Genomic DNA, 26976 nt, shown 5'->3' with positions numbered 1-26976 from the left:
CCATTTTGTTATATATTACAAATGACCTTGTCTTCATAAAGATTCCTCCTTTCTGCTGTGATAATTACATGAATCGGGCTTATAACTGTCAGTATATCAGGTATGAAAGATATGTCCAAGAATCAGATCTTCTTGATTTTATTAATGTCCATTTTATCTCTCCATGTAGGCATTCATTTGCTAATGGGCATGTCACTTAATTCCTCAATAATAACAGTTCTTTTTTTTTGAAACCAGAATTTGTTGATAAAACTTTTTAAAATTTTATTTACATAGTAATATATTTATTTATATAGAAAACTGAGAAGTTTGCTAAATGTTGTCAATGTAGCTATCTTGTTGTATACACAATTTAGATTATTGATGAATACTATTTTTATAACTGTCTTTTTACTATGAAAGATGATCTTAATTTTTAAATCACAATTTTATTAGACAATTTTTATTTCAAATATTGCCAACAAAGCAAAACAAATTGTATTTCTTCATTTATTGTTTTATTTAATAGCCATTTATTGAGTTACATACAATAAATTTAAAAGGTATGGTTTCTACCCTAAAGGAGCTTATGTATACAGAAAACCAAATCATGACTTCTGTACATAGAAAAAATAATGTAGGCTTTTTTGGGGCTCAGAATTTCTAAAAAAAATTTCATGCTTTTGGGCAGCCAATGTAACACAATTTTCATTTTACATTTTCAGGTTCAGTTAATGCTACTATACTTTGTGTTCTCTGTTCACAATGTTGTCTGTTCTTATGAGAAAGAAGATAAACATAAATCTTAAGATGCCAGTTCGTGGATTTGTGGCTTAGCACTTGCTAATCAGTTACCAAAAATAAACTTTTAAAAAATTATTTTTAGGGGCTGGGGTTGTGGCTCAGTGGCAGAGTACTTGTCTAGCATTGTGAGGCACTGGGTTCGATCCTCAGCACCACATATAAGTAAATAAAAAATAAAGCTACATCAACAACTAAAAAAAAATTTAAACAATATTCCCCATTTGGCAATATCAGCTTCAAAGAACATCTGAAAATTGGTAAATGATATCATTCCAAACCTGCCCCTTCTCTTCCAATCTCCACCTCCATGTGGTCTCCTGAGGCAGATTCCTTTGCAGAGAAAAAAACCCTCCAGATTTAGCATGCATGCGTACCTGAGACAAGACACAAGGGATTTCATAGTTAAAAGCTATGTCTTTCCACATTTTATTGCAGAAGACTTACCAGATGTTGAGGGTCTAATTTGCTGTATCTCAGCCTTTTAATCATCTTCTGAGTCAACTGCTAACTGTAGTCAAGGAGAAAAATACAATATACCTGAGCATTGTCTCCTATCTTCTTTTCCTAAACATTAGATATAAACAACTCAGAGGCAGTAAGTAGATATATGAAATAATTTTCATTATGATGTGGTTTTCTTAAAGAATTTAGTTAGATTGAAAGCCAAATTCTTGCCCTTGAGCTTATGAAGAGATTGAACATTTTTCATATTATAGAAAGTTACTTATTATAGAAAGTCACTACTTAACCTCATTATCCCTAATAATTTTTGGCTTCATCCTTGAAACTAGTATTTAATAAGTTCTTATCTTGACCTAGGTTCAGTACATACACATGAACAAAGAAACAAAAGTCTTTGCTGTCGTGGGTCCTTAAATTTTATCACTCTGTTATGCCTTTGGTTGGATGTTGGCAACATATTTATATATTGAATTTTTTAATCGAATAGCCCATAAAATCAGTCATTTTAGTGTTTGTTAACTTACGTAAGATATCAGGTTTGGTAATTCATACTTTGTCATAAAAACTGCCAATTGTTTCAAGATGTGTTCATCAAAAATAGGAAACTCATCATGTCTTCCATATGAAATCAAAACCCAAAATCATTTAAACCTTTTTTCCATTGTCAGATATGTTACCTTCTCAGGAAGGATTTTAAATTCATTATCCAGATGCTGAGGTTCAAACTAACATCACTTGAATTTTTGCTCACATCTCACTACTACATATGTGAACACTATTCTGTTACTATATATAAAGTTGTGGTCCATGCAGACCTGCTCTCCCACCCCTTTCCTGGTACTGCTCTTACTCTATTCCATTTTGGGTTTTTTTTTTTTTCATAGCACTTATCATTTTCTAACCTATTATACAATTTTGTTTATTTTTTGTTGGTTCTTTTTAGTTATGTATGATAGAATCCATTTTGACATAATTATACAAGCATGGAATATGTCTTGTTCTAATTCAGATCCCAGTACCTCTCCTTCCCCTTCCTTCTCCCCACCCCCTGCTCCCTTCCTTCTCTTGATCTTTCTGCCATTGAACTACCCATAGTTGTTCTTTTTTAAAATTAATTTCTTGTGGATGTACAAGATGGAAAGATTCACTGTAGTGTATTCATATATGTACATAGAAAAGTTATATCAGATTTATTCTGCTCTCTTTGCTTTGCTTAAACCCTGCTTTTCCCTCTATTCCCCCTTGTCTAAACTAATACATATCTATTCTTCCCCTCACAGTGCCCCCACTTATTGTGGATTAGCTTTCACATATCAGAGAAAACATCTGATCTTTGGTTTTGGGGGATTGGCTTATTTCACTTAGCATGATAGCCTCCAGATCCATGCATTTGCTGGCAAATGTCATAAATTCAGTCTTCTTTATAGCTGAGCAATATTCCATTGTGCATATAGGACATATTTTCTTTATCCATTCATCTATTGAAGAGTACCTAGATTAGCTCCATAGCTTAGCTATTGTGAATTGAGTTGCTATAAACATTGATGTGACTGCATCACTATAGTATGCTGATTTTAAATCCTCTGGATACATACAAAGAGTGGGATAACTAGGTCAAATGGTGGTTCCATGTCAAGTTTTTTGAGGAATTTCTATACTACATTTCAGAGTGACCACACCAATTTGCAGTCCCACCAGCAATGTATGAGTGTATACTTTTCCCCGAATCCCACCAACATTTATTGTTATTTATATTCTTGATAATTGCTATTCTGACTGGAGAGAATGAAATCTCATTGTAGTTTTAATTTGGATTTCTATAATTACTAGAGATGTTGAATATCTTTTCATATATTTGTTGACTGTTATATTTCTTCTTTAGAGAGGTGTCTATTTCGTTCATTTGCTCGTTATGGACCGGGTCGTTTGTTTATTTGTTTGTTTTGTGGAGGGATTTTTTGGTGTCAATTTTTTTTGGGGGGGTTCTTTCTATATCCTAGAAATTAAGGCCTTATCAGAGGTGCAGGTGGCAATCAATCTTTCTTCATATATTTAATTTTTTCCTTTGCTTTAAATAAACTTTTTAATTTGATACTCTTCCCTTTATTAATTTTTTATTTGACTTTTTACTCTTGAGGAGTCTTTAAGAAAGTCAATTCCTGAGCTGATGTGTTGGCATGTTTGGCATACATTTTCTTCTAGTAGGTTCAGTGTTTCTGGTCTAATTCCTAGGTCTTGTCATCCACTTTGAGATGTTTTGTGCAGTGTGAGAGATAGGGGTTAAATTTCATTTTACTGCATATAGATTTCCCAGCACCATTTGTTGAAGAGGCTATCTTTTTTCCAATGTATGTTTTTGGCACCTTTATCTAGTATGAGATAACTGTATTTATGTGGGTTTGTCTCTGTGTCTTCTATTGTATTAAATTGGTCTTCATGCCTGATTTAGTGTCAATATCCAAGGTAAGGACTTCTACAATGGAAACTACAGAACACTGAAGAAAGAAATTGAAGAAGACCTTAAGAGATGGAAAGACCTCCCATGTTCTTGGATAGGCAGAATTAATATTGTCAAAATGTCCAAAATGAGCTATTATTAGCTCAGTGGCTAGACTGCTTGCTTAGCATATGTGAGGCACTGGGTTATATCATCAGCACCACATAAAAAAATAAATAAACTAAAGGTATTGTGTCCATCTATAACTAACTTTTTTAAAAAATGCCCATCGTATCAAAAGTGCTGTACAGATTCAATGCAGTTCTCCTCAAAATTCCAAAGCTGTCTTCACAGAACTCTCATGAAATTCACTTGGAAAAATAAGAGACCCAGAATAGCCAAATCAATCCTTAATGAGAAAAGCAAAGCAGGAGGTGTTACAATACCAGACCTTAAATTATGGAATTTTTTATTCAGCATATTTTCTGTAGGTTCTTTGCCCGACTCCCAATTTATTTTTTTTTAATTTTTATTATTGGTTGTTCAAAACATTGCATAGTTCTTGACATATCATATTTCATACATTTGATTCCTACTCCCAATTTAAACCCTACCACTATATAAAAATCAGCATGGCAGGGCTGGGGTCATGCCTCAGGAGTAGAGCACTTGCCTAGCACATGTGAGTCACTGGGTTCAATCCTCAGCACTACATAAAAAATAAAAAATGAACAAATAAAATAAAGGTATTATGGGCTGGGGATGTGGCTCAAGCGGTAGCACGCTCGCCTGGCATGCATGCGGCCCCGGTTCAATCCTCAGCACCACATACAAACAAAGATGTTTTGTCCACTGATAACTAAAAAATAAAATATTAAAAATTCTCTTTCTCTCTCTCTCTCTCTCTCTCTCTCTCTCTCTCTCTTAAAAAAAATAAAGATTTACATTAAACAGGGATGAGAGGTGGGAGGGAAAGGGAGTGAGAAGGGAAATTGCATGGAAATGGAAGGCGATCCTCAGGGATATACAAAATGTCATACAAGAGGAAAGGAGGGGTAAGACAAGATAATACAAATGGAAGAAATGATTTACAGTAGAAGGGGTAGAGAGAGAAAAGGGGAGGGGAGGGAAGGGGAGGGGAGGGGAGGGGAGGGGGGATAGTAGAGAATAGGACAGACATCAGAATACATCAGACACTAGAAAGGCAATATGTCAATCAATGGAAGGGAAACTGATGTGATACAGCAATTTGTATACGGGGTAAAAGGGGGAGTTCATAATCCACGTGAATCAAACCGTGTAATATGATGTATTAAGAACTATGTAATGTTATGAACGACCAATAAAAAAAAATTAAAAAAATAAATAAATAAATAAATTAAAAAAGAAAAAAAAAATAAAGGTATTGTGTCCATAAAAAAAAATCACCATGGCAGATATCATTGTTTTGTTCACTAGTGAATCTCTAATATCAGAAATTATTTCTGTCATGTATTAGGTACTTAATAACTATTTGTTGAATAATCAATTAAATCATACAAAATACTATCCTATTGCATAAGATACCCTTCATTATATCTTACCAGCAAAAGGTTAGACTACATTTGCTACTAATGGTTAATTGTTTGACTAATTGAGAAGGATTATGTATGCATTGTTTTGCAGAACTCTTCTCCGGGCATTTTATATTTTTTATTAAAAGATTAACTTTTGGGATCTGAAAAGATAGAGTGGTAATGCAGATAGGAGTGGGGGTTGGAATTTCAACTCACCAACTCTGTGATTTATTCCTAAAAAGTATCATAATCAAAGTCAGTGGAATGGAAAGGAAGATGAATATCTTTCTTTCACTGTCAAAGTGGATGACCTCACTCTGGGAATGAGTTTTAAGTCTGTGTGAATCATTTAGATGAAAGAAGGGACAAGTCCAGGCAGACAGTTGGAGGAGTTGGCAGGGAAGGTAAGCACAAGGTACAGCGAGGAGGGAGATTTAAAAAGGAACAACTGATCAGTGCTAATAAGATTAGTCCAGTGGGAGAAATTAAAAAAAAAAAAATAGGACAGTCATATTGTTATGTCTTGAGGTCATTCCTTAATATAGCTCTTGAGATCTAACATTTCATAGGCACTCCTTCTCATATTCTACCCTTAGGACATCTCCACCGTTGTGCCACTCATTGCAACCAACAACCTACTTAAAACCAAACATTTAACACTAATGTCTTTCTCTGCAAGATACGGTCTCCCTGACTTTGTCAATTTTGCTATTATTCCAGTTTCCTAGGCAAGAACACTTTCCCCTCAATTAGTGAAAATATTAGGATTTTCATTAATACATGCAAAGCACTCCTTACTTTAAGTGAAGAAATTGCTAGACTTCTGGACCTCATAAAATGATTGAAATTCATTAAGGTATTTATAATCTCTTTGGATAATCAGATATAATGAGCTCCAAGCCAGAATGGCTATAGAAACATAGTGAACAGACCACAGATCATGGCTGCAGCCACAGCATTGGCATAAGGAAGAGCTTCAAAGGGGACGGAGGTATTGGAGAAATTGAAAGATTCGTAGGCTGTATACCTAAAGAAATGGCAGAAAGAACCAGCACCTCAGTAAAATAAATATTCTCTAAGAATCCGTAGAAAACTTTTAATCATTTTAGAACTGTGGTCTTTGATTTTCTTCACATGCCCTCAAAAAGAATTCTAAAAACTTTATATTCACCTCTATATTTTGAAGTCGATATCTGGAACTATTTTGTCAAAAGTTTAGACTTTTCGCCAGATGCGGTGGCACATGCCTGTAATCCCAATGGCTTGGGAGGCTAAGGCAGGAAGATTGTAGGTTCAAAGCCAGCCTCAGCAGAATTGAGGTGCTAAGCAACTCAGTGAAACCCTGTCTTTAAGTAAAATACAAAATAGGGCTGGGGATGTGGCTCAGTGGTTGAGTTCAATTGCTGGTACCCCACCCCTCCCAAAAAGAAGTTTAAAGAGTTTTGACTTTCTAGTGTATTAAAATATTAGTATTTGAAATTAATGCTGTTAAATCACTCCTTTACATGTATATGTTCCTGGAATGAGGCTGAATGTGCCTTAGCACGATGCCTGGCCCCTCTAGACACTTAGTGAATATTTGTTAAATGAATTATGTAGCCACCAATAAGGAGTCAGGGTGATACACAACTTTGCAGAGCATGGCAATAAAAGAATAAAATATTTCTTACCTTCATTCCCTTTTGTCCAGAAAAAAAAAAAGTGATTTGTCTTCACAGAGCAAGCTTAAAAGTGTATTCTCTGGTTGTTCAAGCGTAGGTGGGGAGGAGATAATCACAAGAGAGAATCAGAGAAAAACAACACAAAATGTGGGTGGGAAAATGAAAAAAATTCAAAACTGGTGTTTTTATTTAATCAAGAAGAAATCAATTAGTTTTCTAGAGGAAAAAATTTGCAAAATGTGGGTTTTGTAGTGTGTGTTGAGAGGTTAGTTTATACTTCCCTTTCATCTAATCTGTTTATTATGTTTCTTCAAATATGTCTTCATATTTGTTTGCATAAAGAATTTTCATGAAATAATAATAAGAATTATTATTATTATTATTATTATTATTATTTTGATATTAGGGATTGAATCCAGAAGCACTGTACCACCGAGCCATATCCCCAGACCTTTTTAGTTTTTAGTTTAAAGGAAAGAGTCTCTTTAAGTTGCTGAGGGTCTCACTAAGTTGCTGAGGCTGGCTTTGACTTTTGATACTCCTGCCTCAGCCTCTGAAGTCCTGGGATTACAGGTTGCACCACTATACCCAGATTCATGTAATTCTTTAGAAAGAAATATTTTGCATCTGTAAGTTAATCTTGTTGTCAACTCCATGTTCCAAAAAACGAAGCCTATAAATTAGGCAATACATAGTCAAATACAGAGAAAAATAGAAAAGAAACATCCCGTAAGAAAAAAAATAATAATTTAGAAAGTTTCCCAAATGTTAGGTCACAAACAAGTCTGTCACAGTGAAAACCTAGTTTCCAAGGTTCCAGATTCCAAGTAAAAACTTTTCCATTTTTCAGTAAATCTTTTTCAAAATTGATTTTTTTTAATTACGGACTAGAAACCATGGTTGGTGTGCTTGCTTCACGGGAGTATTTGGGGAATTCAATGAATAATATATAAAATATTTTTAATCGGTATTTCCCAACATATTTTTGAAAGAGCATACACAGTCTTGTGAGCTCCCTCATGGAAGAAAGGGGAAGAAGTTGGACAGAGTTGGGATTATATGTGCTATGTCTAGATCATCCACATCTTGGAAGTGAACATACACTTTCACTTATGAAAGATTTAGAGAAGTTCCATAATTAAGATCTTATTTCATTTTGAGAATATGCCATTAATAAGCTAATTTTGCCACGGAATCCTATACAAATGTAAGACAGTATAATTTGACCTTTTGGAATATCATGTTCTGTCTTCTGTTCCTGTTCAGGATACCTATCTATTTACTCCAGTTCCTGTTGTGCATTCTATGCCTACACAGAGAGTTTAACCTGGTAATAGAATGTTTTGCTTTCTGGAGTGCTGGCTGACTTCTAAATATAGAAGTTGGTCTACAGTGATACAATTTATTAAAAATTACACTTTGGACTTATGTGTTCATGTCTCCAGCCAGGTAGGTGAACAGAAAATATACCATGTGCATTCATTTCTGTGCATCCAGTGTAAAATATAAAAAAAGGTATTTGATTGATTTTCCATTTTATTTAGGATAAAATAGCTTGGTATTGTACAAAGTCTTATTTCTTTATTAAAACAAGCCATACTTTCTTTCCTGTCTTTCCCCTAAACACAAACCCAGTATTGGCATGAATAAAAGAGGGGCATAGTTCATGGATGGAATGTTTACTAAAACTGGTTTTTGAAAATACCAAATAGTGTGATTGCTGGATCATATAGTAAAATATATATATGAAGTACAGAAGTATCTTCCAAAGTGGCTGCTTCATTTTGCATTTTCAGCAACATTGAATGAGAGCTCCTTAATTTCTGTCTTTGTAGGCTTTGCTGCTGCTTCTCAAATATTACATCTATTTGCCAAAATTCCTCTTTAAATTCTAGCCTAGTTTGGGTGTTAGGGGGTGTGTACTGTCATGTGTACAAGATCCTTGCTGGGTGAGGGGCTTTCTTGAGTTTTGTGATAAAAATCTCATTTCCTTTGTCTCCCCCCAAAATTAAAGTTTCAGCAAAATTCAATCATATACAAATGTTAGTGCCAACCATACCCCTGAGTATGATCTCAGATGATAGACTGAAGACACCTAGTTTTTGTTGTTTGGGTCTGTTTTAATTGTAGAGAATTTTTAAAGACTATTTTTCTAAAAGCAGTTTAAGGTTAGCAGGAACAGAGAATTTCCAAATACCTGCTGCCTTAACCTCCTCACTTAATAAGTATCTTCCACCAGAGTGGACCATTTGTTACAACTGACATAATCACCATAAATCCATAGTTTGCATTAGGTTTGCTTTGACTATAAATTGAGTGGATTTAAACATGTGTAATAACATGTATCCATCATTGTAGTGTCTATCATACAGAGTATTTTCACTGCCCTAGAAGTCCTCTGTGCTTCACTTAGTCATCCTTCCCTCTTTCCCAAATGCAGGCAACCACAGAATTTTTTACTGTGTTCATAGTTTTGCCTTTTCCAGAGTCTCACATATTGAAATTACACCGTATGTATTTTTTTCAGACTGCATTTTTCCATTTAGTAATAGATGTTTAGGTTTCTTCCATGTCTTTTCATGGCTTGGTAGCTCATTTCTTTTCAGGGCTGAATAATATTCCATTGTCTGGATGTACCAGAATTTATATATTCATCTACAGAAGGACATCTTGGTTGCTCCCAAGTTTTGGCAATTATGAATAAGCTTGTTTTAAGCCTTCAAATGCAGGCTTTTCTGTGAACGTAAATTTCTAATACCTTTGAGTAAATACCAAATAGTGTGATTGCTGGATCATATAGTAATATATATATATATATATATATATATATATATATATATATATATATGAAGTACAGAAGTATCTTCCAAAGTGGCTGCTTCATTTTGCATTTTCAGCAACATTGAATGAGAGCTCCTGTTTTTGCATGCCCACGCCAGCATGACAATGTATGTTATCAGTGTTTAGGATTTAGGCAGTTCTAATCAGTATGTAGTAGCATCTTATTGTTTTATTCCCATTTCTCTGATGCTGTATGATGTGGAGCATCTTTCTATGTGGTTACTTGCTATCTGTATTTCTACTTTATTGAATGGCACAGATTTACCTTTACAAGTCCCTACTTAGTGCCATGAGTCTAACAGAGCTAATGCTTGGTACTTACTACCTGATTAGAGGTGGCAAGGCTGACAAGGTCCCTTGGTGTCTCCTTCCTCCATACCACCTTTACTACCAGTATCTTGACTGGTATAAGTCTTTCCTAGTGGAATATCCATCCCTAGAATATTTTCAGGAATGAGAGAACTTAGCATCAAATATGGATTAATTGTCTTCCCTTTGATTATAAAGAACCAGTAAATAGTGAGTTCCGGGTGAGTCTCTGGACATACTCTATAGACCTTATTGTGGTGCAACTGTACCCCTGCCCCTCATCATGGGGAGTGAGAGGTGTGTCCACCTAAATAACCTACAAAACAGGAGCACAGAAATTCCTCACCCTCCCCTGTAGGGGGAGCAGAGGAGAAAGGATGGAACTGTTATTTAGGCTTAAGTTCCATCCCTAAGGATACTGAGATGCATTAGGTGATTTAGCTTTTCACTGAGGATGCTGGTACAAAGCAAATCATGCCCCATCAGGTTTTTGTTGTTGTTGTTGTTGTTGTTATTTTAACTAGTTTCTTCATTCTTTTTTCTCTTTCATTTTTATCTGTCCTTATTTTGTATCAGGATTTGTGACAAAGCCCTGTCTTTACCACATTCAGTCTCTCCCTGGTCAGCAGTAAACATCATAAACATCCTGACAGTTGAGTTTAGGAGGAAGGGAGAAGGGCTATTTCATTCTCAAGGTGGAGGTATAAGTTTTTATTTCATTCTGGTTATTAAAATGGTTTGGTCAGGTCCTTGAAGGACCTGCGTGTAAATGGCTTATTGCATGTTCAGTTCATGCAGAAAACCCTGGGCTTCCTCAGTGCTTTTCCTTGGGGATCCTTCTCCTGACAGATGCTATTCATTTGGCCATGCGGCTCTCATTCCTAAAATGATATAATCTAGAAGGGAATGATTTCCTTGGATATGGCGGTCATTATTTGGGTACCACCTAAGGACTGGGTAAGTGATACTAGTACTCATTTTCTCAGCTTCACTTTCCCCAGAGAAATGCAATTTCTTTCTGTGTCCCAGAGTCATACCATCCAGGCATTCAGATTCTCATAGGGCAGTTGTTTAAAAGTTTTTGCACTATGTAGCAATTCTGCAGCAGTATAATCCTGAATAGTTGTACTTTCCTGAACAAAAGTATCCACCTCCTGCATCTGAATATTTTGTGCCCTTGCTTTAAATTGCAATAATGATGGAGAGAAAAAGCAAGGCTCATAGGCAAGAGATCCCTTATCCTCTATCATTTCAATCTCTGCCTCTTCCACACTACCCTTCCCCCAAGGATTTCATTTCTTTGCATCCCATCTGATCTCAAGATAAAAGATAATAGCTTGCACCTGTTTGCTCTTCCAGTTCTTTTCCCCATCCACACAGAGTAGCAATCTAGGGTTTCAAACTTGGCATCTCAGTTTCTACTTTTTTAACCAGGTTAAAGGCTAAGTGAAAGGTAGAGAGATAAAGATCTCTTTCACGTTATAACTGTGCTTCTAATTTCATTATCCTTTCACTCACAGCTATGTGGGCATTGGGAGCCAATGGAACTGCTCACAGAAACACCACCCCAATGTAGTGGTAAGATGCCACCCTTTCTTACCACAGTGCTCTAAATCCATTGATCTTGGGATCTCCCATTGCTTACTTACCAGAATTTAACATACAGGCCACCCTTCCCCATACAAAGATAGATGGCTGTCCCCAAGATTTCCTCCTTGCATATTTTCTTTCCCTTTTCCATTTCCTGGCCATCTCACCAGTTATTTCAGAACAATCCACTGTGTAAGAACCAGACCCAATGCCTTGACCAAAGAAAAGAGAAAGATCCAAGATTGTGCAGAACACATATTGTTTTTTGCAAAGGGGAGGTTACTGATGGCAATGTAATCCTGGGTGGCAGCAAAATCAAGTAAATTCCTGCATTTTGTGTCAGAAGAAGGGGAATGGTGAGTGGTTTGGATCTGAAAAGGCCCTCAAAGTCCAGTGTGTTCAGAGATGGGGCTTTGGGGAAGTGATGAGGCTCTGACTTCAACAGTGGATTAATCCATTGGTGGCAGAATGGACTATTGGGCGGTGGGAACTTGTTGGAGGAAGTAGGTCACTAGGGGCATGACCTGGAAGGACTTATTGTCTCTCTGGCATCTCACTCTCATGCACTCATGCTCTCTAGCACTTCCTCTCTCTCTCCCCCCCTCCCTACTCCTTTTCTCCACTTCCTGGCTGCCATGAGCTGAGCAGCCTTTCTCTGCCATGCCATTCTACCATGATGTTTCTGCAAAGGAGTTATCTGATCTTAGACTAAAACCTCTAAAACTATAAGCCAAAATTAATTTTTTTTTTCCTTTTGGTGTTTTTGTGAGGTATTTTAGTCACATGACACAAAGCTGACTAACATGATTTGTTAGGTCAAAAGAGACTTCATCTAAGCCAGAATATACCTGGTTTATCTTAAGCTAATGTCAAAGAGTCAGGTACATTTCTGGCATAAGGGTCCAGTTGTAAGGCTCCATACCATTTTGATGGTTTGTTCTACTCATAATATACTGGGGAAAATGCAGGAAACTCTGAATAGTGTTAATCTGGAGTAAGCCTGGCTTTACAACTCAATATGGCTATAGTCATGTCAAGCTGAATCTGCATTTTTAATCTTCCTAAATAGGTATTTTCTTCCAATCAAAGATATATTGAAACAAACAAACAACAAAAAAAAAAAAACGGAGAATGAAAAACTAAATGTGTCAGCATTGGTAAAATACTGATAATCATTGAAGTTAGGTGATATGTATATGGACTTCTTTACATTTTTTCACTTGATTTTTGAGTAGTTTAGAATATGTTCACTTATAAATAAGTAATATAAATAATAAATTTTATTACAAGTGTTTTTTGACTCTTTCCTTCAGTTCCAAAAAGCAAAAAAATCTCTTATTCTTGTTCTAGAATTGAGGGATGTGGTAGGCAGACCAAATAATGGAGGCTTTGTATGCTGTGGTATGTATGGTGCTCCACAGATATACATATCTAGTCCACAGAACCAATAAATATGTTATCGTAGGTGGCAAAGGGACTTTGCAGTTGTAATTCAGGATATAGATCTTAAAATTAAAAATGAGCTGGCATTTTCCAGGTAAGTCTAATCTAATCCTATGACTCCTTAAAAGCAGATCTCTTTTTCCTGCTGGAAGAAGCCATGGGAGTTTTGAAATTCAAGGACTCAGCACACAGTAGCTGGGCAGAAGATGAATGGGCAACATGACAAAGAATTCAGGCAGTGTCAGGGAGCTGAAAGAGTCCCTTCACTCACAGCCAGCTAGGAAACAGGGACTTCATCTCTGCAGTCCAAATAACTGGATTATGTCAGCAACCTAAATGATCTTGGAAGCAAATTCTCCCTCAGAGCCTACAAATAAGAGAACAGCTTGCCAACAGCTTGATTTCTGCTTAGGAAAACCATATCAGAGAAAACAGCTGAGTTCACCAGACTTCTGACCTACATCTGTAAGATAATAAATGTGTCTTGTTTTTAATAAGTGCACACAAACAGCAAGGAGAAAAATGGGGCATGACAAATGAGGCTGTACATGTTTGTGGCAGGTTGTACTTAATCTGGTGTAGTCTCCGTCAGGCGAAAGGCCAAAGAATGTTTTCTTCCCTGCGCTCACCATAAACTTTCAGTGACCCAAGTGAAGCAAGAAATTGGGCCTAGATCCTTTTAAAATGCCAGGAGATTTGCCCAATAATAATAATAATACCTAACCCTTACTATGTACCAGGTAAAATTCCAAGTATTTTTTATATGTTAAATGATAATTCTAGACTGTTAGGCATATTATTATCCTCAGAGAGTCTGGATAACTACCAGAAAGTCAGGAGCTGGAATTCAAACTCAGAAAGCCTATCTCCAGAGGTCTTGCTCCTGAAATCATGTTGCAGGATTTGGGACCATCCCTATAGATACGCCTGTTTCTAAACTGAAAACCCAAAGAAAACAAGGAAGTTGAAAGCCCTTTCCTAAGTAGGGGGCAGAGGGTACAGTGTTCATTAGTGTGTGAACAGCCCATTTTCAATTCTTGATTTCTCGTCCTCAGGAAAATAATGAAATTGTGGGAAGATTTTCACAAATCACACAGGGAGAATTAGCATGATGGGAAGGGTGTAATTTAGAAGGGATATACTGACTACATCACTTAGCTTCCGCTGCCTTCCTGCTCTCTTGTTGCCTTGAGAATGATTTGATATGGTTTCTCCTTATTAAGAACTAAGTGTAAAATAAATACGGATCACCTAGATAGGGGGAAGATCCTGGTTTTCTTTCTATCAAAGATGTTTAACATTTTCCAAAACAGTGGACAAATCTGGTGTCTTTAAGAGGTTATAACCTGGAAAGTAAAGAAAACTATCCTGTCCTTGACACTAAGGGAAATCATTTTGTGACTCATATCAATGGTGGCATATGATATCCACAGCTATATTGCATTAGTCAGCTTTTTGTCACTTGACCAAAATACCTAACATACAACTTACAGAAAACTTATCCTGACTCAGCTTCAGAGGTTTCAGTCCATAACCTGCTGGTTCTGTTGCTCTTATCCGGAGGTGAGTCAGAGCACCATGGTGAAAGGGCATGGTGAGGGAAAGCTTCTCAGCTCATGGCAACCAAGAAAACAAAAAGGGAGTAAGGAAGAGACCCAGGATAGCATATGCTCTCCAAGGGTATGCCCTCAAGGATCCACCATACAACTATATCTCAACTCCTACACCTTCTACCACCTCTCAATAATGTCATCAAATTATTATCCCGCAGAGAAGGTCAGATTCTTTGTGATCCAATCACTTCCCAAAAGCCCCACCTCTGAACATTGCTCCTTTAGAGACCAAGCCGTAAACACAGGAGTCTTTTGTGAGACAATTCAAATCTAAACTATAACACAGATCACTGATATTGATCATAAAAATTGTTACTTATGATCATTTATCTATTATCAGAATCCTGAGACTAAAGTCTCTTCAGAATGAAAAAAATCATATATTTTATTTTTTTTCTGAAGAGAGACTGTCACTATCACATTTGTTGTGAACTGTGGCTAAATATGTCAGATATATATTAGCATATCTGAAATAAAGGCATTTAAATATTAAAGATTATTATTCACTTAATAAGGAGATAGAGGTTTTCTTTATCTTTCTATAAAATGTATCAAACTTATGATGTCTTTAATGTGTACCAGGCACTAGACTAGGAACACAGTTAATTAAAGTACAGGTACTAAGGTGCTTGTAGTTTTATAGGTAAGAGAAATAGACTCGCCAATAAAGATAAAAGTTATAAAAGAAGATTGCACTGAAGGCTCTGGAAATGGAGAGATCCAAGTCAGGCTCTAAAGAGTCAATGAAAGTTGCCTCCAACCAGATATTCAAACCAACCAATGGGTGGTTCAGGTTATGGAAACAGTATGCCTCAAAAAATAGAAAGATTATGTGAGGCTTGTTGTGAAAATGTCTCAGTAAGTCAACAGAGAAGGCTGGATATGTGGAAGAGGAGAGGAAGAGGTTGGAGAAATATTCAAGTGGAGGAAGAGAAGCAGCTGATCGTGAAGGGTTTCCTGTGCCTGGCTGAAGGGAAACACCTTATCCTGAAGGTGGTGGTGATTCACATGTGGGCTGGAAGCTTGATGGTGTGATCAGAATCACTTTGGGAAGATCAGAGTGATAACCTTTGGAAGAATGCATTGGAGAACAAAACCTAAGAAAGGAGGTCAGTTGGAAGGCAGTAGCAGGTCCTTGGGAAAGACTTAAGGTCTCAAACCAAGGCATAATCATGAGGAGGAGGCAGGGATGAGAGAGATTAAGGAGGTTGACTCCAACCACTTTAGACAATGATTATTGTTCAAGTGAAGAAGTACATGTTTAGGATGACTCTCAGCTCTCTGAGCTGGATGGGTCATCAGTCACCAAAAGAGGAAACATTGGAAGAATAAGTTTATATAGAGAGAACACTGATTCATTGCTGGACATTTTTCATTTAAATGAACATAACAAAACACAGGTAAATATAAGATTCTGCATTTCAGGGGAGTTTACCATATCAATTGAGCATCATTTTTAACAAAAAGTATTGTATAATCATATATGCTCTCTAAAGAAGACTTTTAAGCCATTTACCAGGGAATTATAGGCTATTTCTCTTTCATAAAGCATTAGGTGAGTGTGATTTCTAGGACCATTAAATGAAGTAGAAATTGTGAAAGATTGTAATTAGAAAATGTATATGATGGCATGCTCTTTTCTCAATCCTGGGAAACTGATAGGAATGAGAATAAACAAAGTTATTGCTCTAGTACTATACCTTCGAAGAGGACATTTCATACCCCACCTACATTGCTGTGCAATGGAACAGTCTTCCTTCTGCTGTTTGCCATTTAGAATTTAGATACTAGACTTTTGTCTGTTCTGTTTTCCCTGTCTCAATGTGAGCTACCTCATTCAGTCATTTAATAGAAGAGTAGTTAGAAGTTCTCATATGAAAGCTGTTTTACTCCTAAAAATATCTTGAAAAGAAAGGTCGAATCTAATTTTTCTTTTTCTCATCTCTCTTAAATTTGAGTAGAATAATCCTAAAAATTGAAGGTGAAACAAAGACTGGAAACATAAAGCAAATTTATAACATCTAACTTTATAGAATAAATTCTCAACTCCAGATTTATAATAAAGCAACTCTGTTAGTATTAAGGAAATTACTACTTATACATTGATATTAAAGCATATTGTTTAACATGAATCCAAAATATAAGCTAAAATGTACACATAAACTAAAAGATTAATATTAGTTTATTATTTTTTAAACAAAATATTTTATAAAAGTCTTTGCACCTAGTGACTAGTTTCCATTTAAGAATTTTCTAGGCAACTTGTATCACAAAAATTTTTGTTTTGATCTCCGAGTGATATTTTGTCCCAGACTTGAAGCAACTTCTATTCACCCCATGGATATGTCATCAATCTGTTATGTGTGAATGTGCACTATTCTTTCCTGTCCTTGACCAAATGTTTCATTTCCTGAAAATGAAATTACTTAAATGCAACAAACAGATGGTCAAAGAGTCCTGTAGAAGCTTGCACTGCTACAAAATTTATTATCTGAATTCCTGAGGTAAGCCTGAGAATTTAGCAAAAATTCTTTTTCACACATAACTGTGCCATAGTTGATATTGCAATCTTCCTGCCATTTTAAAATTCACTTTGGACATTAGGAAGAAAAGCCTAAAAAGCTATTTCCTATTTTATGTGAAAAAATTAAAAGTATGATAAAATCACACGGACCACATTGGTTTAGACTTATCTTAAAATTGTTCTTAAGATATTAAAAAATAACATCATAAATTATATATGAAAATAGAAAAAATATAGCTTGATTCTCTTCCGATTTCAAGTCTTCAAAAAGTCTGTTCTCTAGGTTAAAGAAATACTCCTCATCAGAATAGCATGGGGAATTTAGATAAATAAGACGTGATTCTTTGTACCCTCTTTTCTTTTTTTTAATTGCCAGATATAAAAAGTTTGGACATTTGGTTCAATGCAAAAAAAATAATAATAATAAGCTCTGTGATGTCTCTGTCTCAGGTATATATCATACTTTAAATAACAATTTATTATATACCCAACCATTCAAAAATAGCAAAGCCATTTTGCTGTTGGAAAATTTTTCAGCTGTCACTCAATATATTCTTTAGGAAACCTGTAAAGCACAAAGACTTTTACAAAAGTAAAAGAGCAGTGGCCAAGTGCAGTGAGCATGTGAACTTTTGTAAAACTTTTCCAGTTGTTTATACATGGCCTTTAGTCAGATGCTTTCATTGAATTATGTTGTTTCTTCTTTAATCTATATACCTAACCACACTCAAAGTCCAATATCAGAAAATAGCAAAATTTTCCTTCATACAGATGCATTAGAAGACATTTGTGAAGTCCTGCAAAGATTACAATGAATATATCACAAAATAGGTGCTAGCGAACACCTTCGTAAATCTTTCCTGTTGTTTTGGCCTAAAATATTCTGGGAATTCTCCAATTAGAAAACATATGTTAAAGTTTTACCATCTGTTATAGGGCTTGCTCAAGTTATGTTATGGTGTGGGGAAAAGGGAAAAAAAAGAATATAATGAGTAAAAGACTTCAGCACTTCTAATAACTCACGTACTAAGAGAAATATAAGAAGAGAAACATGAGGAGTGATGTTACAGATATATTCAGGGGATCTATTCAGGGGATCTTCCAGGTCATGTGCAGACTCCTTTCTCCTCCAACCTTCAGAGTCTCAGATGAGGTTACCAGAAGCAGTAGGCTACCCAGTTACAGAACAGTTCCCTTCCTCTCCTGCCCTCTCTGGGCCTTCAAGGTTACTGTGCCTTACCCTTCCCTCTGCCCATACACAGGAGACCCTCAGCCTTGCTGTTTCTTTTAGTCTGCTCCTTTCCTATTCATTGTACTTGCACCCTACTCAGACATAAAAGCCTTGGTCATTTAAGGAAGCCAGTCTCCCCAGAACACTGCCTAAGTGCTTAAAGTTGGATTAAATAGAAGTAAGAATCAGTTGGGGGGTGGGGGGCTGGGGATGTGGCTCAAGCGGTAGCACGCTGGCTTGGCATGCGTGCGGCCCGGGTTTGATCCTCAGCACCACATACAAACAAAGATGTTGTGTCTGCTGAAAACTAAACAAGAAATATTAAAAAAAAAAATTCCCTCTCTCTCTCTCTCTCTCTCTCTCTCAAAAAAAAAAAAAAATCAATTGGGAAGATACTCAAAGAGGAAGGTGCTCTTGGCACATCTCCCTCTCTTAGTGGTTTGTCCCAGGAGAGTCAGAACCTCAGCAGAACTCTCATGCAATCTTAAAGTTTCTGCTGTGACCATTAGTTTAAGAGAGGACAACTGAGGCCGTGGACATTTGAAGGCCAGTGATTTGTCAAGTGAGTGTGGTTCCTCTGCCAGGAAAGGGGATATAATAAATAGGGACTATGACAACATTGAGGAAGTTTTCTGTATGAACAATCCACATATCAAATATAAGTGTATTCTAGATGGTTATATTAGTCTCCCACTTACGAATCTGGTACCCACAATACTCAAAGCCAACTGCCTATCTAGTGTTATTTGTAGGAAGTCAGAAAAAGAGAGTAGTTAGTGTGAGCTTTGTTAATCCCAACCCCTCTCCATACGCCTTTGCTCTGACCACGATAGAACAACCCTGGAGGCCTTGTCTATGGGAAGTAGTCAGATTTGACTAGTTTATAGTACAGCAATTTCAAGAATGATTCTAGCCCTTGAGAGGTGAAAGGCTTTTAGATGGTTGTGTAAGCATCTGCTCAGACCACATTAATAAATTCTTTAACCACATTATGCCACATAAGCAGGCTCCAAGACATTAGAATCAAAAAGACTCATCAAATGTCTATGGCAAAGATCAAAATAGCCCCCATAGAGAGACTTTATTAACATGGGAGCTTACCCCAAGCATAGCCCAGCTCTGTATCCAGCAATACATGAAGTTCTTTGCAAGTGGCAAGCAGGGAGGGCCATGCAACAATGTGGATTCAACCATAGCCTCTGCTCTTCTGAACCCATCTGTGAGGTTTCTAGTGAGCCATTTCAAGTTTTAAGTAGTAAAAATTTCATTTTATATAAAATTGTTATCACCCAATGAAATTTTTTTCCCTCTGTTCAGCTCTGTTATTTAAGTTAGATCCTGATTTTGTGGGGGTAGATAATTTTTGTTTATAATGAAACTTGTTTATTTCCTCATTGAAATGTAACTGGAACATACAATTGTTTTGTAATATTACGATTTTTTTGTTGTTGTCGTGCACTTTGTATAAATAAATAAATGTCAAATGGCCAAAGGGTTTTGTTAGGATGTAGAATAACTCTCCGATTTAAGCATTGTTGAAAGTGTAATTTTACTTGATATATGTGATTATTATCAGGTAATCAAAATGAAGCCTACCATTACTCACCATATCTTTATTGTGGAGCTGTTTATGAAATGCCCAAGAACTGGGCAGGACTAGCATGGAGCATGGTGCTGTAGACAAAGCAAGCTTCAATCATAACTTTTTTGCTGTGTACATAAGGATACTCACTATGTATAAGAGCTTCTCTGACACCTCCAGGAGCACAGCAACTTCAAAAGGTTTTGGCTAAGACTGCAGCACAGTCAGATGCACTCCATGTGTGAATTTCATCTTTTCTACATTGAATTTTTACCAGTTGTGTAGAGGTGGCCTAGTATGCCTTTTTAGGACAGTACGCTTAATATTGGAGATGATCCGAAGAAATTGCAGATTTCTCAGTATGGTATTCTAATTAAAACCTAATTAGCAATTCACTGTGCTGGAAGTTGGAATTTAGCATAGAAATAATTTCACTAGGCATAGAAAGTAAAGATGTATATTTTGGAGACATTAGAATTTCAAAAATATAAGGCAGCACATGTGGAATTTAGAGGTGTTAAAAAAATCTTAAGTGTGGGCTTCTCCATAGCTTTGAGCTTGAACAGTTTTGTATAATCAGTGAGCTTGCCAAACAGTATCAAAAAACTCATTTTCTTCAAGTGCTTTATTTATCTTTAATAGAACCTTCATCACCCTGGTGTTGTAAATTTGGAGTGTATGTTTGAGACGCCTGAAAGAGTGTTTGTTGTTATGGAAAAACTCCATGGAGACATGTTGGAGATGATCTTGTCAAGTGAAAAGGGCAGGTTGCCAGAGCACATAACGAAGTTTTTAATTACTCAGGTAAGAAATCAATTAGAGGCAGAAAAAAATAATTTAATATCAAATGTTATAACTGTTTTACGACAGCTTCCTAGCCTTGTTGTTTAGTCTGTACTTCCAATCTAAACTACACTAGGAAAGGTTGCAGAGCTTATTATTGTGTGCTCTGATGAGTATCTGTTAGTCAGAGTCCAGTATACCAAATTAGTAACATGGAAGTCAGCCCATGTATTGGGATTATTCATGGGACTTTAAAAAGTACATTGGCTTAGTCCTGATTCAATGTAAATATTTAAGAATGCACATTCCTGTTGCATATTGAATTCCTTTGTCTACACTTGTGTTGGTTGCTGTTTGAATACCATAATAGGATACTTCTTCCATTGAAATTTCCCTAGCAACTCGCTGGGTTCATCTACTCCATTTTAGTGTCTTGAGCAAACTGGACTGGCTATTGTGCATTTTATCTTGGTCTTTTAAATTTATGAACTGGTAGAAAACATCTTCAAATTAATAGACTGAAATGAAAGCATTTTGGTGATTATCTTCTTTATAGATACTCGTGGCTTTGCGGCATCTTCATTTTAAAAATATCGTTCACTGTGACCTTAAGCCAGAAAACGTGTTGCTGGCATCAGCCGATCCTTTCCCTCAGGCAAGTATAAAAGCTTCTCTCAGCAAAAAGCCAGCTGACAGCATCACTGGCTCCCAGGCAGCATCCTGTCACCTTCTCCCTCCCGACCCCACTTCAAGATCTTTGTTTCAAGTTTTCTCTATGTGTTCCCATCCATTTGTTGCCTTCTTATATTTCAGGACTGTGACTTTGTCACTGGCTTTTCAGTTCAGTGAGTCTTAATAGTACATACCTGTGCCTTCTTATTGCTTTTCTTTTCTTTTTTGGGTTGGGTGGGGGGTGTCTTTGGAAACTGGCAACCCTAGCCTAAGGTTGAAACCACTGGCTCTGAGAGTGAGGACGCTTGAGAGTCCCAGAGAGCTCTCCTCTCTCTAAGGTTGGGCAAGACTTTCCATTTCAGCCTTATTCTCCAGGCCCAGGGCAAAATTCTTCCTTTTCTCAATTCAGAAGGTAGAAAACAACTGGATTTCTCCCAAGGGAGTCAGAGATCTTAAGTGACCTGACCAAGGTTGGCTGTCTTGCTTTGCTACCTTGACACCTTCAGGTCCTACCAATGTGCCAAAACAGAGCCAATTATTGTGGATGGCACGACTCAACTATCTACTGTTGTTCATCCTCATAATAAGCCCTTGAGTTAGCCCTTCACTCCCCAGACTTGCATGTTTCCCTTCCCACTTCTAAATATACTTGTTTTCACATTTTTCTCTTGTTTTTTTTTGGGGGGTGGGGGGTGGGGGGTTGGGTGTTTAGATGATATGTTTATGAATGAAAGCATGCCTTTGTATCAGTATGGAAACCATTGTCATCCTTTATCACTTAGCAGAAAATAGCTATTTCTTACACCATAAGAAAATCATATTGTTCTGCACAAAGAGTTATGGTAGTTTCTGACAGACTTCAACTAACCCATATACAGACACATAACTGTGATTGAATGATTTCTGCATACACTTTTGTCAACAGGTGAAACTTTGTGATTTTGGCTTTGCCAGGATCATTGGAGAGAAATCTTTCCGAAGATCTGTGGTTGGTACCCCAGCTTACCTGGCACCTGAGGTTCTAAGAAACAAGGGTTATAATCGCTCCCTAGACATGTGGTCTGTCGGGGTGATTATCTATGTAAGCCTAAGTGGCACGTTCCCATTTAACGAAGATGAGGACATAAACGACCAAATCCAGAATGCAGCTTTCATGTATCCACCAAATCCCTGGAAGGAAATCTCTCATGAAGGTAATAACTTCCATGCAAAAATGATCATGACTTATTTTTTAAGAGTTATGAGTTTAATTGTGAATTATTACACTGATAAATGTTCACTGTGCCTACCAGATTAGAAGCACAAATTGATTGGTGTTGTTTGAAAGTAAATGAAAACAAAAATGTCTTTTGATGAAATGTGTGTGTGTGTGTGTGTGTGTGTTTACAAATATAGAAAAAGGAATATATGTATTAAGAGGTAGATGAAACAACCAGAATGAACTTGTTCCTATTTTTTGTATTTTCTTAAAATGTACAAATATTTATATATTGATATAATGATAATGAATCTGTAGTAAAGGTTTACTTACCATGTACCTGGGTTTGTTCAATGTTGGCTCAACATATGGAAATCAATAAACGCAATTCATTACATCAGTAGACTTAAAGATAAGAATCATATGATCATCTCAATAGATGCAGAAAAAGCATTTGACAAAATATAGCTCTGCTTTATGTTCAAAACACTAGAAAAACTAGGGATAGTAGGAACATACCTCAACATTGTAAAAGCTATCTATGCTAAGCCAAGGCCAACATCATTCTAAATGGAGAAAAAAATGAAAGCATTCCCTCCAAAAACTGCAACAAGACAGGGATGCCCTGTTTCACCACATCTATTCAACATAGTCCTGTAAACTCTAGGCAGAGTACTTAGACAGACAAAAGAAATTAAAGGGATATGAATAGGAAAAGAAGAATTCAACTATTGCTGTTTGCTGATGATATGATTCTATATTTAGGATCCAAAAAATTCTACCAGAAAACTTTTAGAGCTAATAAGTGTATTAAATATTTTTAAAGTATTATCAACCCAAGAATTTTTTGACATTGATATTTTAATTATCAAACCATATAAATTAGTGTGGCAAAATCTTTGTCTAGTGACTTCTTCTGTGTAATGTTAGAGTATGCATCGTATTTTACTTGGCCATGTCCTTGGAAGTTTGTTCAGCATTAGAACATCCTTATACATATGATTTCTAAAAGTATCTATGATGACTTCTTTAGGATAGATTAACTGGGCAGTGTTGCAGTAAAGCTTCTATTCTTCTTAATAAATACTGCCATCCTCTTAAAGGAAAACAGATAGTGTTTTAAAGATGGCAGGGCTGATGAGGGCAAATAACATGACTTATTCAATGTTTTTAAAAGGTGTTCCTCAGTAAAGATGCTTTGGAATTTGTTGAATTCTCATAAAAATTTCATAAGATAGGTCTTTTAAAATTATACCTGTAATTTAAATAAGAAAACTGAAATATTAAAAAGTTATGCTGTAAATTTGAATCACAAAACTAGTCAGGGGCAGGGCCAGAACTCATGCCGGCAGTCTGAACATTCATCCTTTCACTATTCCTGCTTCCTTGTTGTTTCTGGACAACATCTAGTCCAGAAGCCAATACATGCATAGGATTAACCTCACTTATTTGATGCCTGTTACTGCATGTGTTGGTATAGCAATGGGAAAAGAGTGTATATCAGCTGCCTAATGTAGATTAAATTATTAGATGTTTAGTATTAAATGGCAAGAGCTATCCATTGTCAGAGCTTTAAGTTACCATTAGCAACAACCTTTAACATCCTCTAATTACTTGTAAATTATAGCAAGATGGATGTATCTTAAAGGAATCTGTGGCCTACAAAAGAGCTATCATATATGCCAAAGGAATAATTAAATATTTAGGATGGTTCAACAAAGATGAAAGTGAAGTACAATTATGTTTCTTTTCTAGAAGACAGAAAAGAAGGCATTATCAGATAACCTGTGACCAAGGCTCTTGTTAGGAAACATCTCCTTTAAATAGAGCTAACCCTCATGCTTGATGCCTTTAATCCAGAAATCCAGTAAAATAACTTGATGCCTTTTTACAGATTTCATATCAGAATACCCTTGAAGTCAATTTAACATTTTTTGGTTATTGTCACTGGTAATAGAAACCAAAGGCCTAAGTTTCTATGGCTTATGAACACTTGTTGGGAAATCACAACTTACATACATAATAGGTAACATGAAAGTAGAGAACAGAACATGAAATATGCTTCAAAGAACTTGAAAGCTAGTTGGGGAGATGAGTTACATAAATTTAGAAAATTGTAAATTTATTTTCTGGAATTGTCAGGTATGAAATCAGAGTCTTCAAGTTCAGAGGAATGACAATCACTGTGAACTTGACTGGTCAAAACTACATTTTCATAAAAGATAGATCTTATGCCAAATCACCAAAGAATGGTAAGGAAGAGATATAGTATTTTAGTAAGACGGAATGATACAGGATAATTCAGAAGGATAATTCAGAATTATATTTGATCAGGAAGAACACATTTTTCTTGGCTATGGAAGTGTCAACATTTTTCTTCCTACTCAAAATGATGTGGAGACCAGCTCAGGTCAATAATAAAGCCCTCCTTTTTCTTTTTTTTTCCAATTAAATTAGTTATTCTTATATGTTATACATAATGGCAGAATGCAATTCATTTCATATTACACACATAGAGCACAATTTTTCAAGTCACTGATTGTACACAAAGTCTTTTCACACCATTGGTGTCTTCATACGTGTACTTAGGATAATGAAGTCTAACTCATTCCACCATCATTCCGACCTCCTTGCCCTCACCTTTTCTCTCTCTCCCCTTTGCCCTATCAAAAGTTCCTCCATTCCTCCCATGCACCCGCTCCCCATGCTCCCCTGCTAGAACCTCCAAACAAGCTCTCAAAGCCCTTCCTTTTGGTTTAGTTATTAACAGACCCCTCTCCCCAATGCCTCCTTTGCCTCATCCTTTCCTCTGAGGCACAAAAGCTGTACAGCTTTATTTGCATCTCAGGATACTTTAAACCACATCAGAAACACTAAGAATCCATATACAGAGAAATCAAAATCTAGGGCCCCACCATGACTATAAAGTCGAAGATCAGGGTCAGCAGTCCAGCTGTGTGAGATATAGCCCTATCTGCCATTTTAATTAGTCACCACCTATCTTTTGGACTTCACCTCCTCTAGTATAAGATGGGATAATGATTCCAGTCTGCATAGTGAGGTTGTAATCAAAACTGAATGAGACAAAGAATGTGAGAGGCATTTATGGGCATTTATGGGCAGGTGTGGGGTCAGCCAAGGACTTGAATTGAGAGGAGGACAGCAGAATACTAAGCTAAGCAATTGCCCTGGCTGGTAACCAAATATTGATTGTGTAATTTTAGAAACTGTGCAAACTGGTATACGTGTTTCCCTGGTGTTCTTCATAAATATTTCTAGGTGTCCTTTTTTGTCTTTGTTTTTTTCCACTTGAAAAAGCAAAAGAAAATGTGGAAGTCTTTGTAGCATTAATAGGTGTTACAGTATTTAAAAAAAAAACTGCCTTTGACATGCATTTTTTTTCTGTTAGTGTAGACATAGATTTGATGTAATAGCTATGTATTATGGTGCTTGACCTTCACACAAGAAGAGAATTTGATAAGTAATTTGCTTTAGTCTGTGTATTACAGAGAAATCAAAAAGGTTTAGTGACTTAACTAAGGTCACACAATGATCATGAAATTAAGGGGTTGGCCTTGAAATAAAAATTTGTCTCCCTTCTTTACACTATGCATTGTTACCCCAAAGGGTTCTTATTTCTGGATTGGTATTTAGGAACCTATGGAGTTTTATACTCATTATGTATTCTTGCTATGATAATATAATGAATATCAGTATCATGGAAAGATACTAATAATCTGTCAGTGAATTAATCAGGACAGAAACCTATCTCAACAAATAAGATAATTTATTGACTCACACAACTGAGAAATCCAAGAGGTAAACCTGAAGATTCAGCTGGATTCTGCAGTTCAAGTGTTAGGTTTCTCCACCTCACAGCTCTGCTTTGTTTTAAGAGGGCTTCTTTCTCAGGCAGACTCTTCATATGCTGCCAATTTATTCCCAGCAGCTCAGGCTTACCTGCTACTTATTGTTGTTCATGATCTCAGAATGGAAGAGCAATCATCTCCCTGTAGCCACAGATTCTCTGAAAGGGGCCCCTTGACTATGCTTGAATCCCATAGTATCTAGGGGACAATCACACAGTCACCCCAGGAGCCTGGCTCTGATTGGCCCTATGGATGATCATGAGTCCCTCCAGTTAGGAGAAAGGAAGTTCCTACAGGGAAAAGATGCTAGGATAAAAATAAATGCAAAAGCATTAATAGGTGTCCATTTTAAAAACAGAAATTTTTTTGCACATATAAATCAAAATATGATTTGAAAAATGAGAGAAAATCTTAAAGCTTCG

General features: G+C 36.4%; 1 protein-coding gene across 4 annotated transcripts in view; it reads left to right on the top strand.

The window, feature by feature from the left end:
- Prkd1 (protein kinase D1) overlaps nucleotides 1–26976 on the top strand; it is a 318052-nt gene that overhangs the window by 275841 nt on the left and 15235 nt on the right. For all 4 annotated transcript variants that reach the window (XM_026414345.2, XM_026414341.2, XM_026414351.2 and 1 more), the window contains 3 exons: nucleotides 20675–20836; nucleotides 21372–21470; nucleotides 22413–22680. In XM_026414345.2, the coding sequence (XP_026270130.1) occupies nucleotides 20675–20836; nucleotides 21372–21470; nucleotides 22413–22680 (529 nt within the window). The remainder of the gene's footprint in view (nucleotides 1–20674; nucleotides 20837–21371; nucleotides 21471–22412; nucleotides 22681–26976) is intronic.

This window comes from Urocitellus parryii, chromosome 6, assembly GCF_045843805.1.
Source record: "Urocitellus parryii isolate mUroPar1 chromosome 6, mUroPar1.hap1, whole genome shotgun sequence".
Classification (NCBI taxonomy): Eukaryota; Metazoa; Chordata; class Mammalia; order Rodentia; family Sciuridae; genus Urocitellus; species Urocitellus parryii.
This window is presented reverse-complemented; position numbering and strand designations above follow the sequence as displayed.